Raw genomic sequence first — 13032 nt, forward strand, 5'->3', positions numbered from 1 at the left:
TCTGGGAAAGCGGAGATCGACAGACGGTTAAAATAAATAAATCGATATATTTTATTTCTTTCTTAAATATGTGAATCCTTATAATTCTACACTTGCAATGCCGTTTTTTTCAATGTTTTTTTTTGTTTTATAAAATTAATGCCCTATAGGTCTTATGTTTACCAGAAAGGAAAAGGTGTGTGTAAAAAAGTAGCGAATGTAGCTGTGCCTAATCAAAAAACGGTTCATTTTCTAGTTGGAATAATGACTAGAAACATGTCACATAAAGAGCATGTCAAGAAGATAAAAGCTGATACTAAGAACAACTCACAAAAGTTTTCAATACGCTACTACGATCAAATCTGGTTTGAAGCCCAAAGTCAGTACAAATCTTTTCAAATCGTTTGTAAGAAGCCAGCAAGAATAGGCTATAAAAAGTCTTGCCGACATGGGCTGTGGAGTGAATCAAACCATAGAGATTGCTCAGGCTGGAATCTTGAGAAGATGTGTATGTGTGCCTCCGGCCCAAGCAAGCATGCAATGTTTGTGCTTCCCGGTGTAATGCCACAGAGATTCAGAGCCAAACTTCTGACCGCCAAAGAATTGTTCAAACTGAAAACAGAAAATGGCTAGTAAAAATAGTAAAAATGAGTTTTCATTTAAGAATCTCCGTGCCGTTTATGGGAAAATCTTTGAGAAATATATTAGAAATGGATGGAATATAATTAACAAAGTGGCACTGGGATAATAGAACTACCCAGCGGGGTTTCTCACAAATTCAAATGTAGTGTAACGTAATGTAAGTGCAGAACTATCAGGAATCAAAATTGGCTGTGATATTTCTGTGATTGCCTTGGAGCTCAATTAAACTACAACTAATAATAAAAAGTCAGGAGCGTACATCGTTCAAGACATACATAAAATAATTGAAATTTCAGATGTTGAAGAGCTAAAACTAGTTCGGGAACCTTGCCTGTAAACGAAGGGGAATTAATAGTCATTAAGCTTAACATTATAGATGCTCTAAAAGAATACAAAAAACTTTTAGAATCTAACTGGAATGAGGATTACAAGAATAAGTGTACAATCAAGGGATCAAACGTCATAAAAGTTTTCCCAAGTAAACCAATAAAGCCATGACACGATAATCTAAAATGAAACGTACAAATTTGTGTGATCTATGTACTGTACCTGAAAATGTCAACGGTATCATCTTTGAATGTCAAAAACTTACCAACATTCGATCCAAATTCAACATTTATTAAGTACTATAAAGGTTTATGAATTACTTATTAAATAAGAACCACTCCATTTAAGAGACCTGGCATAATTCATTAGTATAGCAAATCTAAACTTTTAATCAACCTTTTTTTCACCATTTATAGCAAGTTAAATTCTGTAGCGTTTGGCCAACTAACCACCGGTCAAGCTCACTGCCAGGACATTTCAAAACCTCTCGGATAACCTATCTGACATCACTCCTTGAGAGGATAATTTTTATCAATTCACGAATTATTTAAATAATTTGTGTGTAAAGTTTAATATATTTGTTTTTTTTTTTTAAATTAATAAGTTTATGGTTAAAAATTTAATAAGTGAAATTTCAAAATTGTATTTTTATATAAAGTTTTGCATAGTGCAACGGAATATGCGTAAACAAGCAGGACATGCCAGTAAAACAGAACAACAACGTATTAAAATGGTTGCTTTTTTGTTTTTTTTTGAAAGACTGGTCTTTTTAAGTCTTTCTTACTTGCGTTTACGTTTGAAGGAGCAAGACGGAAACTTTCCAAACAAGTGTTCTTTAATTAATAAAAAAAAAAGGCAATTACAGGTAAGTCTCACATAAAAGTCTCATTTATAAAAGTAGAACTAATATAAAGTTTATTTATAATAACATTTATCAAAACACAAGTTTCCCAAAAACAACAGTGTCGGAAAAAAATTGCAGTGAAAAAGATTATTTTTTGACGAAAAAGACAATAAATACAATACTAAACAAAAAGAAGTTGAAGGCTTACCCAAATTTTGTCCCGGCCTTACTTAGTAAGTTTTTATTACGGGCTGAAAATAATTATTATTCGTAAGTTTAATTTTTAAAAAACATGGGATTTTTACTCTTAGTGCCAAAAACTACATTTCTTGTATCAAAAAATAAAACTTACAAATTTATTCGTGTCTTGTTCTATTTTGAAAACTAATTTTTTTATAATCCTATGAGCAATTTTTCAGATAGAGACATCCGAGCCTCCGAAGAAAGCGCTGCAAAAGGCAATGAGGTATATTAAGAACTTCATGCAGAGGTACCAAGGTCCCCAACGACCCCAATAACACCCGTACCGACATTGTAAATCGATAAAAAAATTAAATCAAATCAATAAAGGAATGCAAAAATTACATTTTATGGTTATATATCTGCTATGCGCTCAACCTGTGCCAAATCTGTGCTTTTTCGGCCGCTTAATTAGGCGCCTAGCCTGTGCCGAATCTGTGCCTTTTCTTCTGCCTAATTAATCTGTGCAGTTTCGTCTGCTTAATTAGGCGCTCAACCTGCGCTGATCTTTGCTTTTTCTTCTCCTAAAAATGTTTAAAAAAACACTATCTGTGCTCAGTGACTAGCAGTTTGTAGTAATTCAGTGCTCATTCAGTGCTAAATGGAACTCCAGGGCACATTTAGTGTACTCATACAATATTGTAAAGAATGACCACGCTACCTATAGTTATAGTTGTTACTCTTTTTCAATACAATGTGTAGGCTTCTCAATCTGAAAAATACTATGAGTGTCTTCTCAATTACTATTGTCTGAGTAGAAAAGAGAGGAAAATTGATTTGCCCAATAATGAGATTACCGAGTGCGATATTATTTATTAATTCTATCACTTCCGAGAAACCTTCCAAATGGCTTCAACTGAAACCATGGTCAAGAAAATGTTTCTTAAATCCAATATAGACAGCATTAATAAAAATGCCTTAAATATCGAGTATTGTGTTGATAAATCCCGCAATACTTTATATAAAACTAATATTTAAATTCATATGTATACCCCTGCAGAGGGTATAATGATTTCAGCCATAAGTTTGCAACGCAGTGAAGGAGAAGTTTCCGATCCCATAAAATATGTATATTCTTGATCAGCATCACTTGACGTGTCGATCTAGCCATGTCCTTCTGTCCGTCTGAAAGCTATCACGCTGAAACTTTCGTAAAAGTCTTCTTTCTTTTGCAGGTAGTGTATAAGACAGAACAAGCCGGATCGGACAACTATATCTTATAACTCCAATAGAAATAAACAAAAAATAATTTTTTTTCAATTATATATTTGGTTTTATTTATCTATGATTAATTAACTAATTAACTTATATCTATTATCGGAAATGTATCCTTCTTGTCCCTCTAACTGAATCTTATGGTTGAAGGCAGGGAATTAAATATTAGAGCCTTTATTATTGGCTCATTGCGTGCATAATTGGCCCTGACTGTACTGTCCAGGAAGGGGACTAATGTACGGACAGGAATCTTGCAGGAACATTAAAATTCATGCATTTCAGCAGGCAAGGACAATCAATATTTCATACTAGCAGATAATTTAGAAAGGGAATGCGAGCAATTGTAAGGCGATCCTTCAAGGAATAAGTATGAAGCAGGAAACACTGATTAGCATAGGGTGGCGCCGGTTCCTTAAAATGCAAGGATTTCAATGCAAACTTCATAAATTTATTCTGCAATCTCTCAATCCTATTGATCTGGACACTTCCCGAGGACCAAACGCAGATTAAACAGACAGTCTGGAATACGGATCATTGACTAAGAAAGTGTTTTGCCTAACAAAGCCTAACATTGCTTATGCCTTTTCAGGTTTTCGCTAAACAACAATTGTTCATCAAATAATACCCTCAGATCAACTATTTCATTCAAAACAGAGAGACGGTGGTTAATGGTTATAGTACTTTCCGATATAGCGAACGATGTGGCATTTGTTAAGGTTTAAAGGAAAATTATTCTTGAAACACCACCAACCGGTACTATCTAGGTCAGATTGAAGCACTATCATAGCTGTCATAAACGGTAGAAAAGTTATCTAGGTGAGCCTGGTAAAGCCCGGATTCACTGCCAGGTGGGTTTTAGGAAACCACAATCAAATTCCTCCCGGATGAGCCAAACACCGTCATCGTCAACTGGTCCAAAGTCGAGTCATCATTAAGGAAGTGGAAGTGCAATGCAACCGAATTTACGGCTAACAGCCACGATGACACCACTCCCTCCCTCACACAGCATTCTGCCAAAGTCTCTATCTTTACGAAAAACTTGAATTAATTTAGGATCGAAGAATTCGTTCGAACTAATGTCGGAATTTAACCAATTTTCAACGAGTTTCATATTGTTATAATCACTGGTAAAAGTATGCATAAAGACAGATTTTAGTTCTCATGCCGGAAATATTTAGAAAGTAAATTTTCAGGCCATTTTTCCTGAATGATGGCTGTATGAATTTACTGTTGAAAAGTTCCTAGCAGGTTGCAAGTCAGCGCATATTATTGAAGAGGAATTCCCAGGATCCAGGATGTCGGCCTGGCATGATCATAAGAACTATGAAGTACCTTGCGCAACTTATCCGTACTTATTTTTATACCCTTGAATTCATTGCAGTCAGAAGTTTGCAACGCAGTGAAGGAGACGTTTCCGACCCCATAAAGTATATATATTCTTAATTAGCATAACTAGACGAGTCGATCTAGCCATGTCTGTCCGTTCTACGGAAACTAGTCTTAGAGCTATTGGGCTGAAACTTTCCCGACAGTCTTCTTTCTTTTGCAGGTAGTATATAAGTCGGAACCAGCCGCATCGGAAATTATCAAAACAAAAATTTAAAAAAATTATATATTTTGTGTTTTAAAATATATAACACCCTACGCTTGAATATAGAATTTTTAATAAGTTCTGAATTTCGAACTACATTTTTTCAAAATCAGACGTCTATATCATATAGCTGTCATAGGAAGGATCGGAAAATGGGTGGGAAAAGAATATGATATTTTATCTGTGGTGTTTTTTAACATAAAACTTCCTACACTTGGAAATAACATTTTTTAATTGGTTTTGAGTTTTGAATTAAATTTTATCAAAATCGAGCGACTATATCATATAGCTGCCATAGAAACTATCGGTCCAGAATATCAAGCAAAATAAGGAGCTCTTTGGGCTCAAAACAGCGGATACTTCAAAACACTTGGGGTATATTGAGCAGCAACATCGAACTCATTTAAATTTTCCTATGCTGCTGTAGGGGGAAAAACTCGCCTTATTTAATCTTGCAATATAATAAATTCAGAATATATTTAAGCTGAGTAGGTAGCTGCCGGCTATCGTAAGCTAAAATTCCTACAGAAGGTAAGACTTTATCAATGGAGTTCTCCGGATTTGTTCAGCTATTTATGTTTGGTGAAAATACATGTCAATTTTATAACGGTAAGCCCCACCCGCAACTACTTAAATACAAAGGCTTGAGTTAAGAGTGAGCTTTTTTTTTAAGTAAACTCATGGAAAAATGAAAAAAACAATGTATTCTATTCCACCAGAGTTCTTGGTTGGATATCCTCGCATAGAGTTACACGCATTCAAGAGGTAACCAAGTTGGAAGTTTATTAAGTTTACCAGTGGTCTTGGGTACGTTTATAAATGGTGACAACAGAGTTGAAAGGACTTACAAAGTACAGTGTAGCCTATATCACAAAGCTCCTTTTTTATAACAATATAATCATAAGGTAGTCAGGCACTATATACAAACATTTATAAATTAAATATGCATACCGGAGCACAGACTTACGCTTCCATCAGAAACCAGGCCTGTCATTAAGGGAGCCGAGAATCATAGCGGTGAACTTTACCTTCTGGTACCTTTACTCATACAACACTCACATAAAGAAGTCCGCAGTCTTGGTGCTTATCTCAGAGGATAATACACGTCCAGGACAACGGGTCCTGGGACGAGTTGTAGATGTTCACCATAGAGCGGATGGAGCAGTTTAGATAGTTACCATTAGGACAACATCAAGAGTTTTTAAGCGTAATAAACACCGAATCTGCCCTCTACCCGTTGGGAGTGAGACGCGTTGTTCACGCCAAAATCCTCCCTGTTTCTACGGACGGGAAAATTAGTTTATTCCTTTACCACATGAGTTTATTAATTTGTTGACAAACGAATTTTTAATTATATTTTCACCGATGCAGATTTAGTAATAAACCGTACCTACTATTACACATATTATTTTTTAAATATTTAGCATTATTAAACCCGTTACTAGTAAAGTAAAGGGATACACTAGATTCGTCGGAAATTATGTAACAGGTAGAAAGAAGCTTTTTCGACCCCATGAATTATATAATTAAATGATTGCACCATAAGTTTAATATAAAAAAACTTTATTTAATATAATAATAAATTAGTCTGAAAATATGAAAAAATTATATCTTTTGGAGTTTTTAACATATAACCTTCTAAGTTGGAAATAGCATTTTTTAATTAGTTCTGAATTTCGAATTAAATTTTATCAAAATCGGACGACTTTATCAAATAGCTGCTGTAAGCTGTTAGTGGTAAAATAATATGAAAAAATTATATCTTCGGTGTTTCTTAACATATAACCTCCAACTTGGTAATACATTTTTCATATTTTTAAGAATTTTGAATTAAATTTAATAAAAATCGGACTACTCTAACATAGATGTAAAAAAAGGTCTAAAAATAAGAATAAAATATTTTTTTTTAATATCACTGAAGTCAGCAACAATCCTTAAAAATTTCACATGGTGTTACTAAAGTTGAGTATTTCTTATAACTGCAAGGGTATACAAACTGCGGCTTGCCGAAGTTAACTTCCTTTCTTGTTTGTTTTATTATCTACTCCTGAATGTTGTCAAATGTTAAATAAGTCGAGGCAACCTATATAGTGCAAATAAACTTGTGTTTTTATACCCTTGCAGAGGGTATAATGATTTCAGTCAGAAGTTTGCAACGCAGTGAATGAGACGTTTCCGACCCCAGGAAGCAATCATAAGTCAAACAAGTGTTAGCGCATACAAAGCGCTTTTCGAAAAGGTTTAGCAAGACCCGATGCGACGAACAAAACTAGAACGACGTGCTTGTAGCGACAATTAGCAAAAATACCGTAAGACCTAATAATCTATAGGTTGCCAGGACTTATTTAAAATATGATTATATTTAGAAAAAAAAAAATAAGAAGAAGTTAACTTCGGCAACCCGAAGTTTATGTACCCTTGCAGTCATAAGAAATAATCAACATTAGTAACACCATTTTAAATTTTAAAGAATTTTTGCTAGCTTCAGTTATTCAAATTAATTCCAAAGTCTGAAAGATATAAAATATGATATACCCAATATTATAAGATAATATGCCAAAAAAAACTCGGAACCTATAATTTGTTTCATATTATTTCCCAACCAATTTTCCGATTGATTCTATGACAGCTATATGATAAAGGTATCCGATTTGGATAAAATTAAACTCGAAATTCATAACTCATTGCTATAACAAATCCAATATACTTTTCTCATGAAATTGGTTTAAACCGAAGTTAAAGCAGTGGTCAATCGATTTCAAGAAAATAGAAAATACTTTAAAAACATTTGTGGAAGATCGAAAGTGGAAATTTCTAACGGAAAATTCAATAAATATTTAATATTTTTAAATATATGGGTATTTAAAATTGGGTAACTAATGGCTCTCAATAGAATACTTAATTTTTAATTGGAATAAATTGTAAAATTGTGTTAGCTATGGCTACTCAAAACTATAAGTACTACTCAAAACTATAAGTGGCTTTCAATAAAACACCAAATTTTGGTTTGGAATATGTCGTAGGTCCTTTATCCTTATTTATTTACTTGGCTTTGGCTTTGCTTTGCAAGTATGGTTTTTTAAGTATTCTTCTGTAAAGTGCGCTTTCGATTGGATTTATGCGACACCCCTGTACATATTCAAATCCTCAGTGATGGAACTTCCGTGGTCACTTGTCCCTTTTTTAAATTTAATTTAACTAATAAATTAATACATTTTTTCAGCGTTAGAAGTGTAATGCATAAGTATTTGGAAAAGGAAAGCGAACTTAATTTTCATAAAATATTCAACGAAGTATTAGGTATGTATTTCGCAACAAAAGTTATTTAATTAAATTAAGTTATTGGCAGGTTACTTGCTGTTTAAAGACTTTTGCGAATACGATTCAGATGAACCTATACAGCAACTCAAATTTTTTGAACAGGTACAAAATTTTATATTTGATCAAAAAAGGTTTTTAATACTTTTTTCATGTTTTGCATTTCAGATAAAAATATTTGAAAAAACAGAATGTTACGAAGAAAGAAAAAAAATGGCGAGGGAAATTTATGATAATTTTATAATGGAGGAAATGCTGTCACACACCTATGCAAGTAGCCCTGATTGGAAATTAATAAATTTGTAATACTCCAATTTATTTTAGGAGTACTCAAAAAATGCTGTTGCAAGTGTTCAGAAGTATTTATTAAAAAATGAAGTTCCGGTTAACTTATTTGAGGCAAGTATTTGTATTAAAAATATCCTTAATTTAACTATTTTAACGTGTTACTAGTACAGTAAAATCAAGAAAGAAAGTTATAGTCGATGTAAAGGTGAGCGCGAGGAAGATGGAAAGAACATTGTACATCCCGGAACAGCGCAATCTAGCGTCGATTCCTTTTGTTGCTTATGCATTCTTAATGGATGGTCGGACTATATCAATAATTACAATTCCATTTGTATACCCTTGCAGAGGGTATAATAATTTCAGTCAGAAGTTTGCAACGCAGTTAAGATCAGCGTGATTAGACGAGTCGATCTGGCCATGTCCGTTTGTCCGTCTGTTTCTGCGCAAACTAGTCTCTTAGTTTTAAAGCTATCGAACTGGAATATTCCCAAAAGTCGTCTTTCTGTTGCAGGTAGTATATAGGTCGGAACCAGCCGGATCGGACAACTATATCTTATAGCTCCCATAGGAACTATTGGGGGAAAAAATTTAAAAAATTATATCTTTCATGTTTTTTAACATATACCTTTCTAAGCTTGTATAAAATCGGACGACTATATCATATAGCTCCCATAGGAACAATCGAAAAATTAGTGGTAAAATAATATTGAAAAATTATATCTTTGGTGTTTTTTAACATATAGCTTTCTAAGGTTGGATATAACATTTTTAAATTAGTTCTGAATTTCGAATTAAATTTTATCAAAATCGGACGACTATATCATATAGCTGCCATAGAAACTATCGGTCCAGAATATCAAGCAAAATAAGGAGCTCTTTGGGCTCAAAACAGCGGATACTTCAAAACACTTGGGGTATATTGAGCAGCAACATCGAACTCATTTAAATAGTTCACCCACTTTTCTGAATGCGGTGCCCTAGGGCGAGAGTTGCGTATGGTGACCTTCCGGTCGGAACTACGTTCTCACCAAAAACATCTTTCACTTGATGGTCTTTATAAAAAAAAACAAGGAAGCAAGGCATTTGGGGGCGTTAGAGTGGGCGTGGCAAATATTAATAATAGGTCAATCGAAATGTTTTAATGAAGCAAATAAATTTTTGCAAAAAACAAGAAAGGAAGTTAACTTTGGCAAGCCGAAGTTTGTATACCCTTGCAGTTATAAGAAATAATCAACTTTAGTAAATAATTTGTATACCCTTGCAGAGGGTATAATGATTTCAGTCAGAAGTTTGCAACGCAGTGAAGGAAACGTTTCCGACCCCATAATATTCTTGATCAGCGTCACTAGACGAGTCGATCTAGCCATGTCCGTCTGTCCGTCCGTCTGTCTGTCCGTTTCTACGCAAACTAGTCTCAGTTTTGAAGCTGTCGGGCTGAAACTTTCCCAAAAGTCTTCTTTCTATTGCAGGTAGTATGTGAGTCGGAACCAGCCCGATCGGACCACTATATCTTATAGCTCTCATAGGAACTACCGGGGAAAAAATTAAAAAAAATTATATCTTCGATGTTTTTTAACATATAACCTTCTAAGCTTGGAAATAACATTTTTTAATTAGTTCTGTCGGTTCATCATGAACGATGAGATCTCGAAAACTTTAAAATATAGAAAGTAGGGATTTGGCAAGCAGGTTTTTTTTTAGTTCTGCGACAGCGCAAAATTAGTTCAGCAGGATGCCACGCCCACTCGAAGACCCATAACGGTACCGCTAATAAAATCAATTTTGTAAGATATTGTAAAACTAATAAGAAAGGAAGTTAATTTCGCCAAGCCGATGTTTGTATACCTTAGCTTATCAACTTTAGTAACACCATGTGAAATATTTAAGGATTGTTGCTGACTTCATAGATATTAAATAAAAATTATTTCATTCTTTTTGTCAGATCGTTTTTTTTATATCAATTCGTTAGAGTAGTCCGATTTTTATTAAATTGAATTCGAAATTCTTAAAAATATAAAAATTTATATTCCCAATATTATAAGATAATAAGTCAAAACGCCCCAAAGCTATAATTTGTTTCCCACCAATTATCCGATCGTTCCTATGACAGCTGTATGATATAGTCGTCAGATTTTAATAAAATTTAATTCGAATTTCAGAACTAATTAAAAAATGTTATTTTCAAGCATATAAGGTTATATGTTAAAAAACACAAAAGATATCATTTTTATTTCATGTTTTCCTACTAATTTTTCGATCGTTCCTATGGCAGCTATATGATATAGTCGTCTGTAGTTAGTTTTTAGTCAATAGAGTGTGACGGAATCTTACTACTTCTGCAAAAGTATAAAAACGTCGTCTGGCTGAAGATAGTTTCCTTCCTTTGGAATATTTTAGTCAATGAATGAATTAAAAAATATTTGTTGCGTACTTTTGGGCATGTAATCAAATAATAAAATACTTTCCATACTGAAGAGAAGTGGGTTGCTCTTTTTATCGTTTAAAAGCTTCCGAACCGTAATTTTTAATGCAAAAAGTGTTATATATCTCGGTTCGGTTCTATTTTGAGAAACTAGTCAAAAGATGGTTTTAAAAAAGAACTTTTTGTCGTAACTCTATTAAAATTATTATTAAATCTATTATATTCAGACAATTTTAAATTATCTTTTCAGAGACATATAGCAAGTCTTCGTAGCATTATTTGTTCAGAAATTATTAGCATTCGAAGCTTTTTAGTGACTTACGAGGTTCGACGGACGGTAAATGACCGTTCCAAACCTATTGCATTCTATGGCCACATCTCCCGAACGGACGAATTCGCGGGATGATTGACGCTTAGAAAAAAATAAGATATATTTCGAGGGAAAAAAGAGGATCCTGTGCAAGAAAATTTTATATTAATCTTTTTATTTATTATGGTGAAAATATGGTACTCTAAAAGGTTTATGCACGTCAAAATTATGTAAATGTAATTTATTTATAATCTGTATGGAACAGAAAAGCTTAGCCAAGTCAAGGCTACAAATTTAACTTTGAATAAAGTTATAAATCATACTTCTTCCAAGCATCGTTCGGCGGTTAGCTAGGCAGGGTATGTTATTTAGGATAAATCTACTACCATCCCAGCATAGTCGGTATAAAGCAAAATGTTCTTCTGTACAGATTTGATATAATCAACAAGAATACCGTATTGGGGACTGCAGACGGGGGATCCATAATTAGGTATCGGTCGGACAAGCAAAAAAATAAGATCTGTAATTTTTCAATGCTATGAGTCTTCATTCAGCGTGTATGTCGCATAAAAAAAAATAAAATTAAAGCAAGAAAAAGTCATTACACCAAGAATTTGTCCCTAAAGTTTCAGGAGGAAAATCAAAATATTTTTTAAGTCACGGGAGAAATAGTGAGGAAGCCTGAAATAGGTATTTAAGCGGCCGGAAAACTTTGACGGGCGATTTTTCAATTTTTTATTTTTACAATTTTACATAGTTGGCGAAAAAATAAACGTCGTATCAGAACGAGACAAAATGTACTGTATTCGGGATAAAACTATCTTCTAGTTGAACCTAAAAAAACTTTATAATGTTATGGTTCATCCTCAAAAGAGTGATTTTAATTTGCAATCAATATTTGGCTTAACTAGAAGGTAAACTATTGAAAATATAATATTATATAAAGTCTTATAAGCCCGCATTGACACAGAGATTTAAATGATCTGCACAGGTGCAGCAAATGGCGTTGGGGGTTCTGACAATTTAGAGATTGTTTGTCCCTAGTCTTATTATAATTATATTCTTTTGGTGGGGCCAACTATATAGCATTGAATAAACGCCACGTTTCTTTAATTCAGTTGTATACATTCGCAATGACGGCAGGCATTACTAAAATGTGTATCAGCGATATGTTTATGGCAAGAACGTGACGTGCTATGGAACGGCATGTGCTCCATTCCTCTTTGATTCTCCTCCCTTAGCTTTACATACTCTTATGTCGATGACTTATAAACAAGGGCTGATTTTATCCAGTGAGCCGTCGGGTAAGTGAGACATTGAATATAACATGTTGAATAGCAATTCTCATAACCAGTGGGTGACGCTTAGCGCCTGGTACTGATTTGTTGGGTGCTAGTCACCCCCGAGAACCCGTGGGTGCGAACATTGCAAGAGCTCAATAAACGACAGTACACTCCCTAACATTGGAATTTCTGTTAGTGCATCCGCGGAATTTTCCAGAGAAGCTAGAGTCTTTTGGTCTAGTTTTCTTCTAATAATAAAACACAGAGTTGGATCCCAGGATTTTGTGCAGATGTCAAGGTTTTTAAGAGTGCGGAAACTCCTTCGCACTGTGTCTTGTAGTGCTCGAAGCTGATGCCCAGACCTGTTAATAGGCACGTAATCGACGATTCCTCCTATTGCCGCAAAGACTAAAATTTTGCCGTTTTGGTACCTGGCTTTTAGTCGTTGCCAGGTGTCGTCGTATCCGCCCTACGAGATGGTCGTATCTGTCAAAATGTTTTTGGCTTCACCGCGGAGTGAGCCATGCAGAATATGCAACTTCTGGCTGGCTGAGTATGGTTAATTATGCACTA

At 34.2% G+C, this 13032-nt stretch overlaps 1 protein-coding gene and 1 long non-coding RNA gene across 7 annotated transcripts in view; both read left to right on the forward strand.

The window, feature by feature from the left end:
- Nucleotides 1-13032, forward strand: part of LOC108027275 (G protein-coupled receptor kinase 1) — a 284279-nt gene that overhangs the window by 8410 nt on the left and 262837 nt on the right. For 5 of the 6 annotated variants that reach the window (XM_044091485.2, XM_044091484.2, XM_044091489.2 and 2 more), the window contains exons 2-5: nt 8062-8138; nt 8188-8261; nt 8325-8426; nt 8481-8555. The exons of the other annotated variant lie outside the window; for it this stretch is intronic. In XM_044091485.2, coding sequence (XP_043947420.1) covers nt 8062-8138; nt 8188-8261; nt 8325-8426; nt 8481-8555 — 328 coding nt within the window. The remainder of the gene's footprint in view (nt 1-8061; nt 8139-8187; nt 8262-8324; nt 8427-8480; nt 8556-13032) is intronic. 6 annotated transcript variants of the gene reach the window in all.
- On the forward strand, nt 8614-11498 carry LOC127011800 (uncharacterized). Its single transcript, XR_007765152.1, has 2 exons — nt 8614-8649; nt 11117-11498. It is a non-coding gene; the product is annotated as an uncharacterized LOC127011800 (long non-coding RNA).

Source organism: Drosophila biarmipes, unplaced genomic scaffold (assembly GCF_025231255.1).
Source record: "Drosophila biarmipes strain raj3 unplaced genomic scaffold, RU_DBia_V1.1 ptg000009l, whole genome shotgun sequence".
Lineage (NCBI taxonomy): Eukaryota > Metazoa > Arthropoda > Insecta > Diptera > Drosophilidae > Drosophila > Drosophila biarmipes.